This window comes from Rhinolophus ferrumequinum, chromosome 22 (genome assembly GCF_004115265.2).
Source record: "Rhinolophus ferrumequinum isolate MPI-CBG mRhiFer1 chromosome 22, mRhiFer1_v1.p, whole genome shotgun sequence".
NCBI classification, from domain to species: domain Eukaryota; kingdom Metazoa; phylum Chordata; class Mammalia; order Chiroptera; family Rhinolophidae; genus Rhinolophus; species Rhinolophus ferrumequinum.
Window position 1 is genome coordinate 23,217,064 of NC_046305.1, and position 16,756 is coordinate 23,233,819.

The 16,756-nt window shown below is 46.7% G+C and overlaps 1 protein-coding gene across 2 annotated transcripts in view; it reads left to right on the plus strand.

Moving 5' to 3' along the window:
• The window catches only part of PLXNA2 (plexin A2), a 207,363-nt gene that overhangs the window by 26,732 nt on the left and 163,875 nt on the right, over window positions 1-16,756 (plus strand). For both annotated transcript variants that reach the window (XR_004421527.1, XM_033092346.1), the window contains exon 3: window positions 5,585-5,767. Coding sequence is in view for 1 of the 2 variants with exons in the window: in XM_033092346.1 (XP_032948237.1) it covers window positions 5,585-5,767 (183 nt within the window). In the remaining variant the exon portion in view is untranslated. The remainder of the gene's footprint in view (window positions 1-5,584; window positions 5,768-16,756) is intronic.

A 16,756-nucleotide genomic window follows, 5' to 3' on the forward strand; every position in this document is an offset into this window, starting at 1 on the left:
CATAAGAAAGAGAAAACATATTTACAGTTTATTTAAAAATATATATGAGTTAGTATACCTGTGCAGTTCAAATCATGTTGTTCCAGGGTCAACTGGTTAACTGTGTGTGTGTGTGTGTGTGTGTGTGTGTGTGTGTGTGTGTGTGTACCTCGAGTGCCTATCACACCAGGCACTGTTGTAGGCACTGTTGGCTTCAACGGTGAACCATACAGCAAAGCTCCCTGCCCTCATGGAGCTTTCATTAGTGAGGCAAGACAAATAAATACATGAAACATGGAGTCTGTCAAATGGTGATAACAGTAGAAAAAGGGGAAAGGCAGGACCCAAGGGGATTGACTCATTGAAAAAGTCATCTTAGAGCAAAGATTGAGGAAAGTAAGGAAGTGAGCCATATGAGTATCTGGAGAAAACATTCCAGAAAGAGGGAGCAGCAAGTATAAAGAATTCAGAGCATGCCTGGAGTGTGTGAGGAATAACAAGGAGACCACTGCAGCTGGATCAGCACATGTGGGAGAGAGAGTGGCAGGAGATTTGGCTGGCCAGAGGTCACAGAGACCAGATCATGTCCACGTAGGGCCTTGTGAAGCCAAGTGAAGGGGTTGAGTAGGCAGGTGGATATGGAAGTCAGAGGAGAGAAAAGGAAGTTGAGCTTGACTGGTAGATTGAAAACTGGGGAAATATAATCAGGTGTCTGGGCATAGGGAAAAGAATAGAGGAAGAGGAGCTCAGGATCCAGACTAGAAGACACCAGAGACAAGAAAATCAGTGGTGAGCACTGTCCTGTCAGAGGGTCAAGTTCCTACTATCTAAGTGGTCACCATGATCCACTCATCCATCCATCCATCCTTCCATCCATTTATACTTCCCTCAATCCATCCATCACACATCCTTCCATCCATTTATAAAAAGGGGTATTGAAGATATTCCAAGTGCCCAGCAGTGTACCGGGCTCTAGGGATACAAACATAAAAAGACACGATTATCACTCTCACATATCCATAAGGAGAAGGAGAGGGAGAGAGAGAGAGAGAAATAGCCAGCAATATAACAGAATGGCTCAGAGTGTGGGCTTCAGAGGCAAAGCCCACAGTTCGAATTCTATGTGTGCTGATTCTTGGCTTCAGAAGTACCTTAAGGTCTCTCTCTACATGAGCATCTGTTATCATCTGAGAAATGAGATCATAATGCCTACTTCATGGATGACCACATGAAATAATATATGTCAAGACTAACACCATGCCTAGCATGCTAGGCTTACCATTATTAGCTAACTGCTATGCCATGTGACAAGTGCTAAGATAGGTTTCTGTGCAAAGTGCTGTGGACTCCGGATCTGCAGCTTGGGGGAAAATCTGAGACCTAAGGACCCACATGGCTGCCTCCCAAGTACCCTAAATTGAAGGTGCCTGCCATTGGGACCAAAACCACTTCTTAAAGCAAGAAAACAGATTATTCCTAGTCTATACTTCTGTTCCCACCAGCATTTGCTTGGTATGATAGGGGAGTGGTTAAAGTTAAGACAATAGGCTTTGAAGTCCAACAGATTTATATTTAAAAATCAGTTCTACCACTTAAAACTGTGTGACTTTGGACCTGCTCTGAGCTGTAATTTTTTCATCTTAAATAGAGATAATAGTACCCTCTTTTATGGTTATTATGAAGATCAAATAGAAAATGTGTATAAAATGCTTAGCACAATACCTGACACATAATAAGCATTCAATAAATGGCAGCTATAATTATTAATATTAGTCATAACAATAAAGAACCAGCTATTTGCTGTTATTTCATTTTTGTAAAATTAGGAGGCTGAACTAGATAATCTCCAAATCTTTATGGCACTAAAATTCTATAACCTATGGCCCTAACCAGTCAGGAGAAGTGGCGAAGAAATGAAAGGGTTAACCCTCTTGCAGAGTCCTGCCTGGTTGCCCAGAGGGGGCCTTGTCAGGAGGAAACTGCTGATTCCTGCCTGCTTCTGAACCAGGGAAGAGGAAGCCTACACCCTTCTCTGGCTCCAGTGGCTCCCAGAGAGACAAGCCTGGGCTAGTGACCAAAGAGCAGCAAAGGCACTGGGAGAGAGGTTACAGCAGGTAGGACCAGGGCCTCAGAGAAAACAGCCCCTCACCATCATCCCCCACTTTATCCCAGGCTCCCAGCATCACTCTTCTGGTGCAGCCTTTACAGCAGTAAGGACGGAGGCTGTAATATGAGGAGCACCTTATAATCCAAGGAGTCCTAGACTCAGGGACCCAGAAACACTTGGTGGCTTTAGAGGGGGTTAAGGATTAGTGAGAGAAGCTGTAGTCCCAGGGCTTAATTTTAACATGATCTCTGGACTAACATGGAACTCTCAGATGAAGGGTATAAGGTCTGTCCCCAGAAAAGGGAGGAGGAAAGGGACTATCATTCATTGAAAAGCAGCTCTATATTAAAGGCTGTTCTGGGTAATTTAAGTTTTATCGCACTTGACCTTCAAAATGACCCTATGAAATAAGGAATATCATCCCCATTTGACAGATGGAAAAACAAAGGCTCACAAAGATAAATTGTTTAAATCCACACAACTATTAAGGATAAAGCAAGGATTTGAATTCATTTCAGCCCATATAACTTCTCCGTCCAAGGTATTTCTGTCTAGTCAAGTCGCTTTAAGGAAAGCCTTATTTCAAGATCTCACCATTTGAGCAAAAGAAAAAGGACATCAGGTGTTTGGGAATTATGACAACTTAGAAAACAGAGAAATGCCAGCAATCCCAAGGGCTTGGGCTCAGAATAAACCATTTTCCGTATAGTCTAGATTCTATAGTCAGGAGGGATGTAGAGAAATTCACAATCACCAGCAGATTTTGCTTCTGTCATTATTTCTCAGAAGCTTGCTTGGGCTATGCCTGTGCCTTTGTCTACAACCTTACCAGCCCCAGGAGAAAGTGGGAAAGTAACGGAAGCTATGAAATCAAGGACTTTGAGAGCTGAAAGGGAGCTTAATGATTACCTGGCCCAGTCCTTTCACTTTAAAGATGAGAAAACAGAGGCTCAGTGAAGGTACATGAACGAACCATCAAGTCATGGGGCTGGATGGTCGTAAAGACAGAAGTAGATCTCTCCTGTGTCTTCCCAGGGCACCTACCGCCTAAGGAGTAGGGATGAGAAAGACAAGCAGAAAATGCAACAAGTTGTAGCTGATTACTCTGACCTGCCTTTCTAGGGAGTAAGAAATTTCCACATTGGCTTTAGGGATGAGCTGGTATATATTAAACAGCTGACTCTATGCAGGCAGTAGGGGTGGTGGGAGCCTTGATTAGAAGTGTTTGCCAACACCCATGGTGTAAATACTCCCACCATAACTGATTTCAAGCTACCAATGTGATGTCACTGAGTGCAGAAGTGTACAGTCATTCCTCATGTCCTGACTTTACTCCCTTCCTAAGAAGCTTATCCCTTCTGCTAGGTGGGACTCCATTTATTTATTCCAGAGTTTAAGGTCATCCTTAGCCTAAGAGTTAGTCCCCTTTCCTAAAATACACACACACACACACACACACACACACACACACACACACACAGGCAGTACCACCATTTCTGCCGGTAGCAAGAGCATGCAAAACACCAAGGAATCCCAAGATATGAGTCTCTGTTTCCTTCGGACCTGAGAAGGGAATGGAAGGGAAGTCCCTTATTTAATAATCACATGCCCTAGCGTATAAACCAATTGTTCCAAGGAAATGCGGCTGTCAGTGACTGATGAATCAGCCTGTTCATCACCGGTAAGGGTGAGAGGAGGAAGTTGAAGGGAACAGGTTGTGATTTCTCCCTAATGCTTTCTGTGCTTCCCATGATAGTCATTTCCTTCCTCCTCTGGGATGCCTTTCCAGACCCAGAAGGAATAGCTTCCACAGGACGCAGGGCTCTTTCTGGCCCAGAGTCTGCAGCCTTTGCCCACAGGCTTCCATGTTGTGCAGTCAACACAACATGGACCCTTCATGGGCCAGCCCCAGGATAGAAACTGTACAGATAACTCCAACCCTTTGGCAGCCCCTGTCCTCAGGAAGCATACAGTCTTTCCAATGTTTTGTTTTGTTGTGCTTTGTTTGTTTTTAAAGATTTTACTGGGGAAGGGGCACAGTACTTTATTGGGGAACAGTGTGTACTTCCAGGACTTTTTTTTTTCCAAGTCAAATTGTTGTCCTTTCAGTCTTAGTTGTGGAGGACACAGCTCAGCTCCAGGTCCAGTTGCCAGTTGCAGGGGGCACAGCCCACCATCCCTTGCGGGAGTCGAAACGGCAACGTTGTGGTTGAGAGGACGCTCTCCAACCAACTGAGCCATCCGGGAGCTCAGCGGCAGCTCAGCTCAAGGTGCCGTGTTCAAGCTTAGTTGCAGGAGGCGCTGCCCGCCATCCCTTGTGGGACTCGAGGAATTGAACTGGCACCCTTGTGGTTGAGAGCCCACTGGCCCATGTGGGAATCGAACCGGCAGCCTTTGGAGTTAGGAGCATGGAGCTCCAACCGCCTGAGCCACTGGGCCGGCCCTTTTTTTTTTTTTTTTTAACTGGATGAGATCTTAGAAATAATCAATTTAGCATCCTCTTTTAACATCCCCAAAGAGGATGTCATTGGCCCAATTTTATACAACCACTTAGCTGTAGGGCAGAGACTAGAATTCAGGTCTTCCTACTTTCTGTCCAGCTATTTTTTCATTTGTTTAAGGTGATCTTTCAAAGTTTCCCCAGTCTCTCCTGAAAGATCACTCTTTACAGAGGTACATCACTACTCCTTTCAAAAATCTAGTAATAGGAAGGACATCACCTCCAGAATTTTCTTTCATTTCTTTCTTCCTGAACATGTACAGTAGTGGAAATCATTGCGCAACTTAATGAAACTCTTTTGCCTGCATTGTTTCATTTGCTCCTCAATAATTCTCGCAGAAAGGTACACAGGTAGTATGACACATGGAGGTTTATGTAGGTTAAGTAACTTTTTCAAAATATAAGGTTCTGTTCAATATTAGGATGAACCTTATTCTAGTATTGAACAGAACCTTGTATTTTGGGGGGATCAATTTATCCCCAGTATAGGATGTGGTGAATAGTTGACTGGCTTAAAATTCTTTAGGCCCCAAGGGAGGCCCAAAGAGAGTCCTTGCAGCCCAAGAAACAAACAAGAAATCTTCTCCAGGCCAGTAGAAATCCTGGATGTTGCCTCTAGACTAATTCTCCACCGTCTAAATAGAAAGACCTACACAGAATGGCATGGTCCACAGGGACATTAAAATGACCAGAAAATTAGTTTAAGCAATCAGCTTTACAAATCACCCCTGGGCCTCTTGGCAAAACAGCGAATAGGTGACTACAGGTGAATGAAACAGGCTGCTTGTTCCTCTCTCTGGTTTCACAGGAGTCATTATGGGATTCGTGGGTCAGTTGGTGAGATATTGTTGTTTATAGCATGTGTAAAGACCTTGCTCCCCATATCTGTACCTCTCTGAAGCCTGCTGTTCTAGGGCTGGCGGTTGGGGGCGGGCTAGTGTAGAGTGACTGCCATGCCTCCGCTGCTATTCATCCTAATTCCCTCCCCTTTCCTTTAGCCGGTCCCCATAGATGACAACTTCTGTGGACTGGACATCAACCAACCTCTTGGAGGCTCCACTCCAGTGGAGGGCCTGACCCTGTACACCACCAGCCGGGACCGCATGACCTCAGTGGCCTCGTACGTTTACAATGGCTACAGTGTGGTTTTTGTGGGGACTAAGAGTGGCAAGCTGAAAAAGGTAAGAGTCTGGGAGCCCACACACCCCAATGCCATTGAGCTCCTCAGCTAGGAGCCCCTTCTGGAAGGTAGCTCTTTTGGGACATTTAACTACCGGCAACTCTTAATTTTCTTGATGGAAGATGTCGGATAGTGGAGTAGATAAGGGTTCATATTTGCTTATCTTCTAGCAGCTTCCCCTAGCCGTTAGTTAACAAGTGTCTAGGGAATGCAAACATATTTCAATATTGCCCAAACTTCAAGGAATTAGGAAGGTGCATCTGCCTAAGGAAGAAGAAGACTTCACTCTTCATCTCCAAGTCAAGTAGAACTGACAAACTCCCCCCACGGCTTGGGGAGTTGATTATACTGGTCAAAGTCTTCGTTGAGTTGAAAGCAGATGGTTGAAGCAGATTATGGGTCTCCATTCTAAGAACATAGGCAAATGGTGGGGCTGCTCTCTCATGGTATATGGTGCCTGGATAAGATGCCATTCTCCTCTCTTTCCTTTTCCTGCAATCACAGACTCTTCCCTACCTCTCTACTCCCACCCTCCAAGACCTGAGCTGCCAGGAGGAAATAGACTACTTATCCTGTGCCTGCCCTGGGCACCTCTGCCCGCTGGATGGCACGGGCTGTGTAGGGCGGGCAGCACGGGCAGCCTCTTGTGTGGCAGGCTGAAGCCAGCAGCTTGTATCTGCTTGTCTAGTGCTTACAGTGTGGAGACGAGCACAGTCTGGTTCATTATGTGGGATTACAGCAGGCCACATTCTTTCCGGTCCCAGCTCATCCCCTTTTCCCAAGCTTACCCTCCTGCCACCTTTCCCCAGTCCCTCCATCTGTGGATCAAGGTACATGGAAGATCTTACCATATCTCACCCTTGATGTTGACATCACCCCTGTAGTTCTTTCTTCCTAATCCATTTAGAGCCTGGGAGAGATGTTGTTTGGGATGTGGAAGGAGGGTGGCAGGGAGGGAGGCTGAGGGAGAATTTCCGTGTTCTGCTTGTTCTGAGCTGCTGCCAGGGGAGGTGAGAAACACTGGTTTGGGTTTATGTGGAAGTGCTGAACCTTCCAGATCACTTCTGGTTCTCATGAGACTAAGGCCCTTTAACCCTTTTCTCACTCTCTGGAGAGGTGCCTACCTGTTTCTGTCCTATGCCCTCTATTCTGTCTGGGACTGGACCCTGGCTGGGCTTGTACCCACTTGGAAGAAAGCATGAGTGTGGTCCCTGCATTTGCTTTCCCAAAATGGGGGAGGAAAGGAGCTGCCGTATGAGGTTCCACTAAGATTTAAACGTGGCATAGTCCACCAGGACAGGGTTCAACTTGGAACCCTGAGGCTGGCTACTTCCCTGCTCAGCTGGCTTACCTGTACAGTTGGGTAGACTGCATCTGGCACAGAGACAATGGGCCAAGGGGTCTGTCGACGTTGAAATCTAGCCTCAGCTTTTCCTGTCAAGACATGTACCCTTGGGTATACACATCCACACAGAGGGGCTCCTCTTACGAACCTGTCTGCCCATAGAAACCACCTTTTTCTAAATTGCACAAAAACTTTCTAGGGCCAGTGGTAGGCACAAATCTGGATCATTTATTTGACTCTGTCTCCTTTATTCTCTTGAAAATTTTATTAAAGGAAGAGGTCATACTTATATTTTTTCCTTCTTCCTATCTAATCCTTTTACTGTGTGATCACACATGGGATAGGCCCCTATAGTGTTTTGAAAAAATAGGACTATTCTCTAAGGAAACTTAGAGATCATCTGCCCAATACTCTAATTATTCAGCAGGGAAACTGAGGTCCAGGGAAGAAAAGTGACTTGTCCAAGCATAGACACTAGGACAAGTTGCTTCTTGCCCTGACACCCAATTTAGCACCATTTTTACTTAAAGAAGTAGCCACAGAGCGCAAAAATGGAGGCTAAAAACAATTTTCGCGTCCAGGCATGCTACAGAGTTCAGCCAGGGGCCGGTGCCTCAACTATCTTCGGTCCCAGATCTGAGTTACGGCATTAATCTTTGCTAAATGGGTGGATGAGGACTGATTAAAGGAAGAACAACCCAGCCAGATTCAAAGGGTCCCTTGTCCTGACCTTCCCCATATCTCTGTGCATCTTGCACAGCACAGGGGGCTGCTTAGGGCATCTTTCCAAGCAAGCTAAGTTCTCTGAACCCTGGCAGACAAGTTGCTGTGGAGGCAAGTCAGTGGGTTCAAGGTGAAGACCGGGGGCGAGCCTGTCTGCAGCTTGTTCCATCCTGCAAGTTGGCCATTGCTTCTCGCTCTTTGCTTCACCTTCTTTTGACCATTTCTATGAGCTCATATTCCCCCTCCTTCTCCTCCGTGCAACTCGCCCTCCCTTTCTGCCCACACTCTCCTGAGGCACCTGGTACTCACACCCCAGCTCCCTCTGGCCTCTTATTTACCCACCCACCACTATCCAGAGAAACGCCCGTGAGGAATTTATGGAATGTCCCTAGGAAACCCTACCATGGTCCAGATCCCATAGCTCTTTCAACACAGGAAGGAAAACACAGGGAAAAAAAAAAAAAAAGCTAAGAGTTGGGAGAGGGGAGGGAAGCAGGCTGTCAGAACTCCCCACTTCTTCCCTGCCTGCCCAGGCGTCTGTCAGACTGTCCAGCCCTCATCCACTGCAGCCCATAGGAACAGGATGTTCCTGAGTGGGACACTTAGAGGAAGCAGAGACTCATGAGTAGTGCTTGACCATGAGGTATGATTATGCTCTGTGTCACATACTTGCTCCTATACCCTTCCCAGCTAGACACGGGGAGAATATCACAGGTGAAACCACTGCCTCTGGACCACAGACACGCAGAGGAACAGCAGAGAAAGGCAGGACCTCAAAACCAAGATGTGAGATGTGTAATATTGGCATCAGCTGAGGGTTGGTGCATGACCAGTGATAAGAATGCAGGCAAAGATTCACCGTAGGGATGGAACAATTCCAGAGAAACCAGCTGCAATAGAGCAATCCATCTGGAAGGCTTTACCAGGGAGGACAATTACCAGGTATTGCTTAAAGGCTGAATGAGTCAGATAAATGGATGAGTTGAGGTGTGAGAGAAGGGCATTCTAGACCTTGGGAGCCACACTGAGTAGGTGTGAAGCATGTGCAAAGAGGTTCTAGAGTGCATGGAGGGGCCTGGAGGACCTGGTGCGGTAGAAAGTAGGGATAAAGTGCCGTAAGGATCGAACGCTAAGAGGAGCAAGTGAGCAGGATCTTGGGGTTTTCGCTCACTACAAGATTGACATGAGTCAACTGTGTGATGCAGCTTTAGCGAAGTTAGTTACTCTCCACCACACTAACAGAAGGACAATTTCCAGGATGTGACAAGTGGCTCCACACTGGTGACATTGTAAGAGGGCATTAAGCCAAAACGTGACATAAACAAGACCTGGAAGGATGTGGGAATTATGCTGCATGAAGAGTATATTTAAAAGGATGTTAAGCCAAGGTAAGAAGAGCAGAGGAGGAGACAAAACAGCTTTCTTCAGATACTGTAACTTACCAAGCAGTCATGTGTCAGGTGTTATTCTAAGAGTTTTATATCCATTAACTCACTTAATCTTTATATAACTCCATGAGGTAGGTGCTATTATCACCTCCATTCTACAGGGAAGGAAATAGAGGCCAAGAAAGATAAAGAAATGTGTCCAAGGCCACATGGCAGAGTCAGGATTTGAACCTTGACCGTCTGGTTTCACAATCTGCATGTTTAGCCTCTAAGCTGTGAAAGATGAATTAGATTTATTCAGTGTAGCCCCAGAGGGCTGAATAAAACCAATGGGTAGGAGTGACAGTAGATTAGCTTGCCACTAAATGTAAGGAAGAAGTTTCTTGCAGTCAAACTGTCCCACAATGGAAAGCCTTGACTCAAGAGGGAGTGAGCTCTCAGTCACTGGAAATATTCAAGCAGAGCCAGGATGACCACGGGGCAGGGAAGCTGTCGATGGTGCTGCTGCCCTGACCATGTGACATTTGCAATGTTGCCGTTGTTCTTTCTCTGACTCCTTTGGTAGGAATGGGTGGTAAGGGAGGGCAGGCTGTGGCAGAGTGGAGGAGAAGGGACAGGGAAGCCGAGGCACCCTGGGTATGGGCTTTGAGGGCATGCCTGGATTCCGGCTTGCCCTCAGAGTGTGGTGGAAGCCCCTCAGGGTCAAGGAGGAGGTGCGTGGCACAGACAGGGCCAGGCTTGGCTGGCCAAGGTGATGAAGGCAGGCGAGCCTGGGGCAGGAGCTCGGGGAGGGACAGCAGGGTGTTCTGGGGCTGGGTTGACAGGATGACATTCCTCCTGGCTCAGAGCAGGCTGTGGACGTCCAGAGAAGAGATACCAAAGCAGATGGCAGAAGAGTAGTGGCAACAAGAACTGCAAACTCATTTAATTCAACTTCCCATGTTGAAGGGAGGAGTTCAGGAGGCCATTTAAATACAAGTCTCCTGGGGGCATAGGAGGGAAAGGGCCACGCTAAGCAGCCAGAAGCCACCAGGACGTGCGAGGAAGGACTGTCTCAAGATTTTGGGCAACATCCCTCAGTTTCCTTCTCTCCATGTGCAGCTGCCAAAATTGCTGCCTCAGTCCTGGCTTCACGTCCCTGCAGGCCTCCTCTGGCCCCTCGGCTCTGGGGCCTTACACAGCAGCAGGAAGCATTGGCTCTTCTTTCTCTATCCCCACTGGAAACCTTGCCTGCTGCTCAAGGGCTGGTGACGTTTCCTTCATCCTCTGCCTTCAGGCATTGTGAGTAGTGCCTTCCTAAGACCCCTCATGGCAGGTAGTTTTGCTGCCAGCATCTGACAAGGGAGCAGCTGCAAATGTGTCCACTTATCTTTAGATTGACAGATCCTGGAAGACAGGGACCCCCTTTTTCATATTTATGTTACACATTAGGTGCTCATGAAAATTATCTCAAATGTATTGGGTACCTTCTCTATGCCAGACACCCATTAGCACTGATTGGAATAGATCAGGCACCAAGAGTAACCCCTGTTGATGTGGCTGGTTTGCAAAGGAAGGAAGTTACGATGTGTTAGACAGGTTGGAGGGGGAGGAGGAGACAGGAGGGCTCAGGTGGTGGTGGGATGAGGAGTCAAGGAAACAAGAAAACTGCTGATAGGTAATGGGAAAAGAGTTCGTCTTCTGGTTAGCAACGTTTGGAAGAGGGTGGGGTGGTAGTCTCAGAAATGCTGAATGGGGTGGGAGAGGGACTGCATTCACACTGTTGCTTGGAGATCTAGAACGGCATGGACAACCATCTGCCTCACTGGGATCAGAGGCAGGCTTGTGTTCAGCAGGGAGGCAGGTACAAAGCCCAGGTAACCACTGCTCCCCTCTGTGCCGCCAGCCCTCTGTTTATGATTCCTGGACGTTTTTGCAAATGCACAGAGAGCCCTTTTCATGTTCTGGGGAGGGCTCTGTCCTCTTTTGGCACCACCTTTTCCCCCATTAGTTAGTAGCCGGCCGCTGAAATACTTGTAAAGTTTCTGAGGAAAATTCTTTCTGCCTTTCCCTAAGGACATACCAACCCAAGGTCTCCAGTCCGCAACCCACAGGAAGCTCTGACAGCCCAATTCTATTCTCTTTGCAATCTCACCGAGAGTTTACTAAGCAAAGCCAGGAAAACTGGGAGCTTCTTGCAGTTGCAGCTTAGGCACTGAAAAGAATCCGTGGAGAGCACAGAGGTAGTAACTCTCCCAGGCCCCGGGGTTACTGCTCAGTTATTCGATAACACTGGTTACTTACAAGACACCTTTCCGTGGTCCTTTCCATCTTCCACAAATACTTCAGCGAAGTGTGGTGATCACCTCTTGTGTCTCTGCCCTATTTTACAGATATGCAAAATTGAGCTACAGACATACTAAGTATCTTGCCCAAGGTTATATGACCCCTCCATTGGCAGTGTTGGCATTGGTGATTATACTTCCTCCCAAAACACACACAGAAGTTCCTAACCTGTGACTTGGCTCCCTCATGGGGTGGAGTTGTCTTGGCGGACAGAAGGCTAAGTTGGATGAAATGCTGGGAAACATGCCTTTCTCTCTGTGCCAACCCCTCCAAACAATAGCCACTCATTTCTCTGAGTGGAAATGATTCACTAGTCTCAGTGTGAACCCTGGATTGAGTAAACAGCCAGGGCGGCGGGTCCAAGTCTAGGAGACCTCATGGCTCTTCTGGGATCTGTGACTGCTGATCTGATGCCCTAACTCCCCAGGCGTCTCAGCAGTGCTGGGGCTGGGGGAACAGGGAGCAGACACCCTCTTCCCCTTCCCTGGAGAGGATGGTGGTAGCTCAGAGCTCACCACCATAGCCCTAGGAATGAGTCTGGCTCCGCGCCCAGGCTCCTGCCGCCAAACTCACTATTTGTTTTGTTGTTTTATAGGCCTCTTGGGTCTGGAGAACTGGTCTTCTGAAAGCTGGGAAAGGCAGCATTTGGTTGGCACAGGGAAGGAGTCATATTTACAAAATCTCCCCAAGCTCAGGGCTTTATCACAGGATGGGTAAAATACAGGGAACTGTGTTTCAGGGATGGCGTCGGAGAGAGGGGTAGAGCTCATGGAATCCAGGTTACCCAAATAGGCTGTGCAGAGTTTCCAAGAGGCCAAGGTACTCATGGTACAGGTCTCTCATCTTTAGGAAAACACAAACCACATAGATGCGTAGCATTTTAGGCCATTGAGCCTTGCCTGCCTGTGGATATGGAGCAGGGACATATATCTCAGTGTTGGATGGAACCTCCAAAGACCAGCTGGCCTAGTCCTTTGCCTTCAGGTAGGAACAGATTTGTATAATGAATAGTATATAAGCGTATGGGATGCCATCCGGACTCCAGCCTACTAGCTGCGTGACCTCTGAGCTTCAGTTTCCTCAGGTGAAAATGAGGACAGCGATCATACCTGCCTCATGAGACTGTAATGAGGATTAAATGAAATCATCCATTACTGAACAAAAATTTATTGAATGCCTCCTATGTGCCATTTGCTGGGTGTATGGTAGTGACCAAAGCTGTCAGAATTGCCTGCCCTAATGAAGATTATATCTTAATGTGGGAAGACAGACAAAAACAGACAAACAAAATAAGTAAGTGCAATATAGTATATGTAGAATTAATTAGTGCTAATGGAAAAAGTAGAGCATACTGAAATAATTCATGTAAAGCGTGGTACCAAGCTTTACATGAACTTAAATATTACTATTGCTACTTAACTTGTGAGCCTCGATGTTTTTTCTTCTGTAGAGTGGGTGGAATACTTTGCATGGGATTATAAGGACTAAGTGAAATCAAGCACTGAGTCTAGTGCTTGGCACAAAAGTGCTTCCATGATTATCACTAACATTTTTGAGACTTCTCCCCCAAGCCCATTCTACTCTGGCTCTCTGGGGGAGGGGAACTGTCATATCAGCCTCCTTTTTAGTAACATGTTTGCAAGGTCGGATGGAGGAAGAGAATCCTGCCTCCTGCCCCCAGCCCTGAGTCATGGGAAAAAATACTTAGAAGACTAGACCAGCTGAGCTGAACTAATCTAATCCTGCTGGACATTGGCACCAGCTGCATTAGTCACCAGTGAGAGCTTTCCATGTCCCATATCACCAAACAATATGTACTCACCCCTCCCCGGGGCGAGACTGGGGAAGTGGTGGTTTGCTCTTGGAGCTTTGCAGAACTAACTAAAACAAGGCCATCCTGTGCCCTGTGCATCCTCTGAAGCCAACCGTGATGTCTCAGTGCTGCACAGCGCTGCCTCAGAGTAACTGTGTGACCTTGGGAGGACCCCAGTTTCCTCAACTGGTACACTAATGCTACCTTGAGAGATTGTTATGCATGGAAGACATGGGGGATGTAAGGTACCTGATACAGAGCCTGATACATGCTGTGTTTCCCCGAAAATAAGACCTAGCTGGATAATCAGCTCTCATGCGTCTTTTGGAGCAAAAATTAATTTAAGATCTGGTCTTATTTTACTATAGTATAAGATCGGGTCTTTAATATAATGTAATGTAATGTAATGTAATGTAATGTAATATAATATAACCGGGTCTTATATAATTATAAGACCCGGGTATAATATAATATAATATAATATAATATAATATAATACTGGGTCTTATATTAAGTTTTGCTCCAAAAGACGCATTAGAGCTGATTGTCCAGCTCGGTCTTATTTTCAGGGAAACATGGTAGTAGGTGCTTCATAAATGGCAGCCATTGCTGTTATCACCACTCTCACTACGACCGTGACTCTCACTGGTATTATTACTGGCCTTCCTGTGCTATTACCATGCTTTTCTTCACGGGCCCAGATTCCCTTGGTTTCTATTGGCTCATTACTCCCATAACATTTCAAATCAACAGGAAGGGTTGGGATAGTTCTCTGCTCTGTTGCATATGGTGATACTGAAATGCAGAGAGAGTATAGACTTGCTCAGGGTCAGAGGGTAAATCAAGGGAAGATGTGGGAATTGGAATTAGAGCTACAAATATTTCAGGTGGAGATGGGCTTAGCATACACCTGGGTCACTTGCATAGTCCAAAGATGACAAAGCTAAAAGCCAGCAGCTACTTGAACTCATCTTTCCTTCTCATTATCATGTGTTCTTCTCTCTAGGGGAGCAAGAAATAAATGGAATACGAGGGATGAAGGTCAACCTTGAGGTTTTGTCCTTCGGAGTCTCTTCCTGGGCTTCTATCCCTCTCTTGCTCTCAGCTTCCAGAAAGTTTTCTAGGCTCCAAGGTGGGGCAAAAGTTTCGGAGCGGGTGCCTCTGGGGTTGTGCAGCCAGCCATCACTCTTTGATACCACATGCTGGTTTTCTATTTCAAAGGCTACTGCTACCAGCTGGATGCCCTACCCTCATCCTCCCCTACCCTCAAGCTGGAAAGCCTCCCCTACCCTCAACCTGGAAAGGGCCATGGCATCAACAGACTTGAGTAACAACTCAGGAATTCTCATGCTTTACTGTTCAAGGTGGGTGAGAGTGCCGTCAAGCAAGGAGGGGAGGCTGTGGAGTTGGGACTCTGCAGAGGGGCCAGGGCCCCTCAGAGAAAGGGTGGACTCCATCATGCAAGGTCAGGAATCTTCTCCTGATTTTATAGCTAGAAAGGACCTTAGAAAACTGGTCCAACCTACAGTCTTTGGGCAGTGGAGTTGTTTATTATTCTGTTTTATGTATAAGACAGCTGAAGCCTAGAAAGGTGACCTACACAAGATCACCCAGATTATTAGCAACAGAGGCAAGACTAAAATCCAGGTTTTTCGATTCCAGTTTGGGGGCCTTTCTCTCTGTATCAAACGGAAGAACAGTCCTTCTGCACAAAACATCAGACTAACCTCCACCTCTCCCCAGCATGCAAGCATTCCCTAAGTAGAACGAACTTAAAATTGGTCTGGGGATCACTCTCCCTAGGGCAAGAGCCTACCTGAGCGGAAGCCTGCTATCCCAGGCCAGACCATGCAGCCTTGTTCTAGGGTGACCAGCACCCCTGAACCCTCACTCCACATGTCTTGGGGATCTTACTAGAAGGCTTATTTAAGCACAAAATTCTTGCCTTGGGGCTAAGAAGTTCTGACAAATTAGAACACTGAACTGAGAATCTTGAGTCTTAACGTAGTCCATTCTCTAGGTATGCCACTTTTGGGGGATTGGGGGGCCATTATAAATTAAGCCCTCACTTTGTGCTAAGCCCTGAGCTAAGTGTTTTTTCAGTTAAGCCTCACAATATTCTTGTAAGATAAGAATTAGTATTATATTTGTTTTTTAGGTGAGCAAACTGAGCTCAAAATTAAGTAACTTGCCAGAGTCATATTTCTAAGTGGAGAGCTGGGATTTGAATCCCGATCTTTCTGACTCCAGACCTGTGCTTTGTTAGCTATCGGCTTTCTCTAACTCTACTGGTCTTCTCTAACATTCTGTTTGTCCATCCATAACCCACCACCTGCCCTACAGAGAGCTACGAGAAAATGTATAAGAGGAGAGTGGAAGGGCTGATACTTTGCACTCTTTTGAGCAAAGATGCTCTGCGAACCCAGGACCTGGCAGCTGTCACCTCAGCACACGCTGCCTTGTGTCACTCACCTCAGGCCTCCTTCTCTGCTCAGGCCTCCTCCTCCCCCGCCTTACCCATCTCAGCCCAGGCCAGAATGGATAGGATGGCAGCCTTTTGTGCTGCACGCAATCCCCAGCTGACTCCTCTTTCTCTAGGCACCATTGTTTGCTGAGCTTTCTGAAGGGGAGACAAAGGAGTGTTGCTCACAAGGCCAAGAGCTGCTGTGTGAAGCGTGGGCCTAGGCCCATCACCCTGCATCCCTTGGAGCCCCAGGGCTCTTCTTCAAAGACGCTGTCTGGGATCTTTTGTGTGCCAGCCATACCCATTCAGAGTAAAGGTTTCAAGGGGAGGAGGACACTGAGAAATGGAGTCATTTCCATCTGGCAAAATTGGAAGAGACATTAATGCAATAGTTAACAGCAAACCACGTCTGGGGGGAAGGGCGGAATGCTTGTTCTCTGTTTATGGGGCTTATGCAATTCCATCAATATTGATGCCTGATGTCTTTGATTCTGACACTAATCATTGCTATGAATTAAATTTGCAGCCATATAATTAGGATCGCTATTAATAGGGCCCTGAGCTAAGCACTATGATGCGGCGTGTCTTTTTCTTGATAGAAAATGGCATCCTTGGAACTCTGCTAATGGGGCGCACCTGGGATTTGCCAAGAATGATGTGAAAATTATACATTCTATATTTGTATTGGGCCTTTACTGAAATACCAGCAAGCAAAGGTGAGGCTGGAGGGAAGGCTCTCTCCTGCCCAGTGCTGTAAGCAGCAATTAGATATCTCACGCTCTTTAGAGTCTTTTGGAAAGAGTATGCCAGAGCCAGTGTTGGTCACCCATGGTCAAGACTCAGACAGTTCACAGTCAGGAAGGTCTTCCTTGTGTCTAACTTCATGCTAGCCAGCTTAGCCTAAGAAACTAGATACTACGGTGATTTTGTTT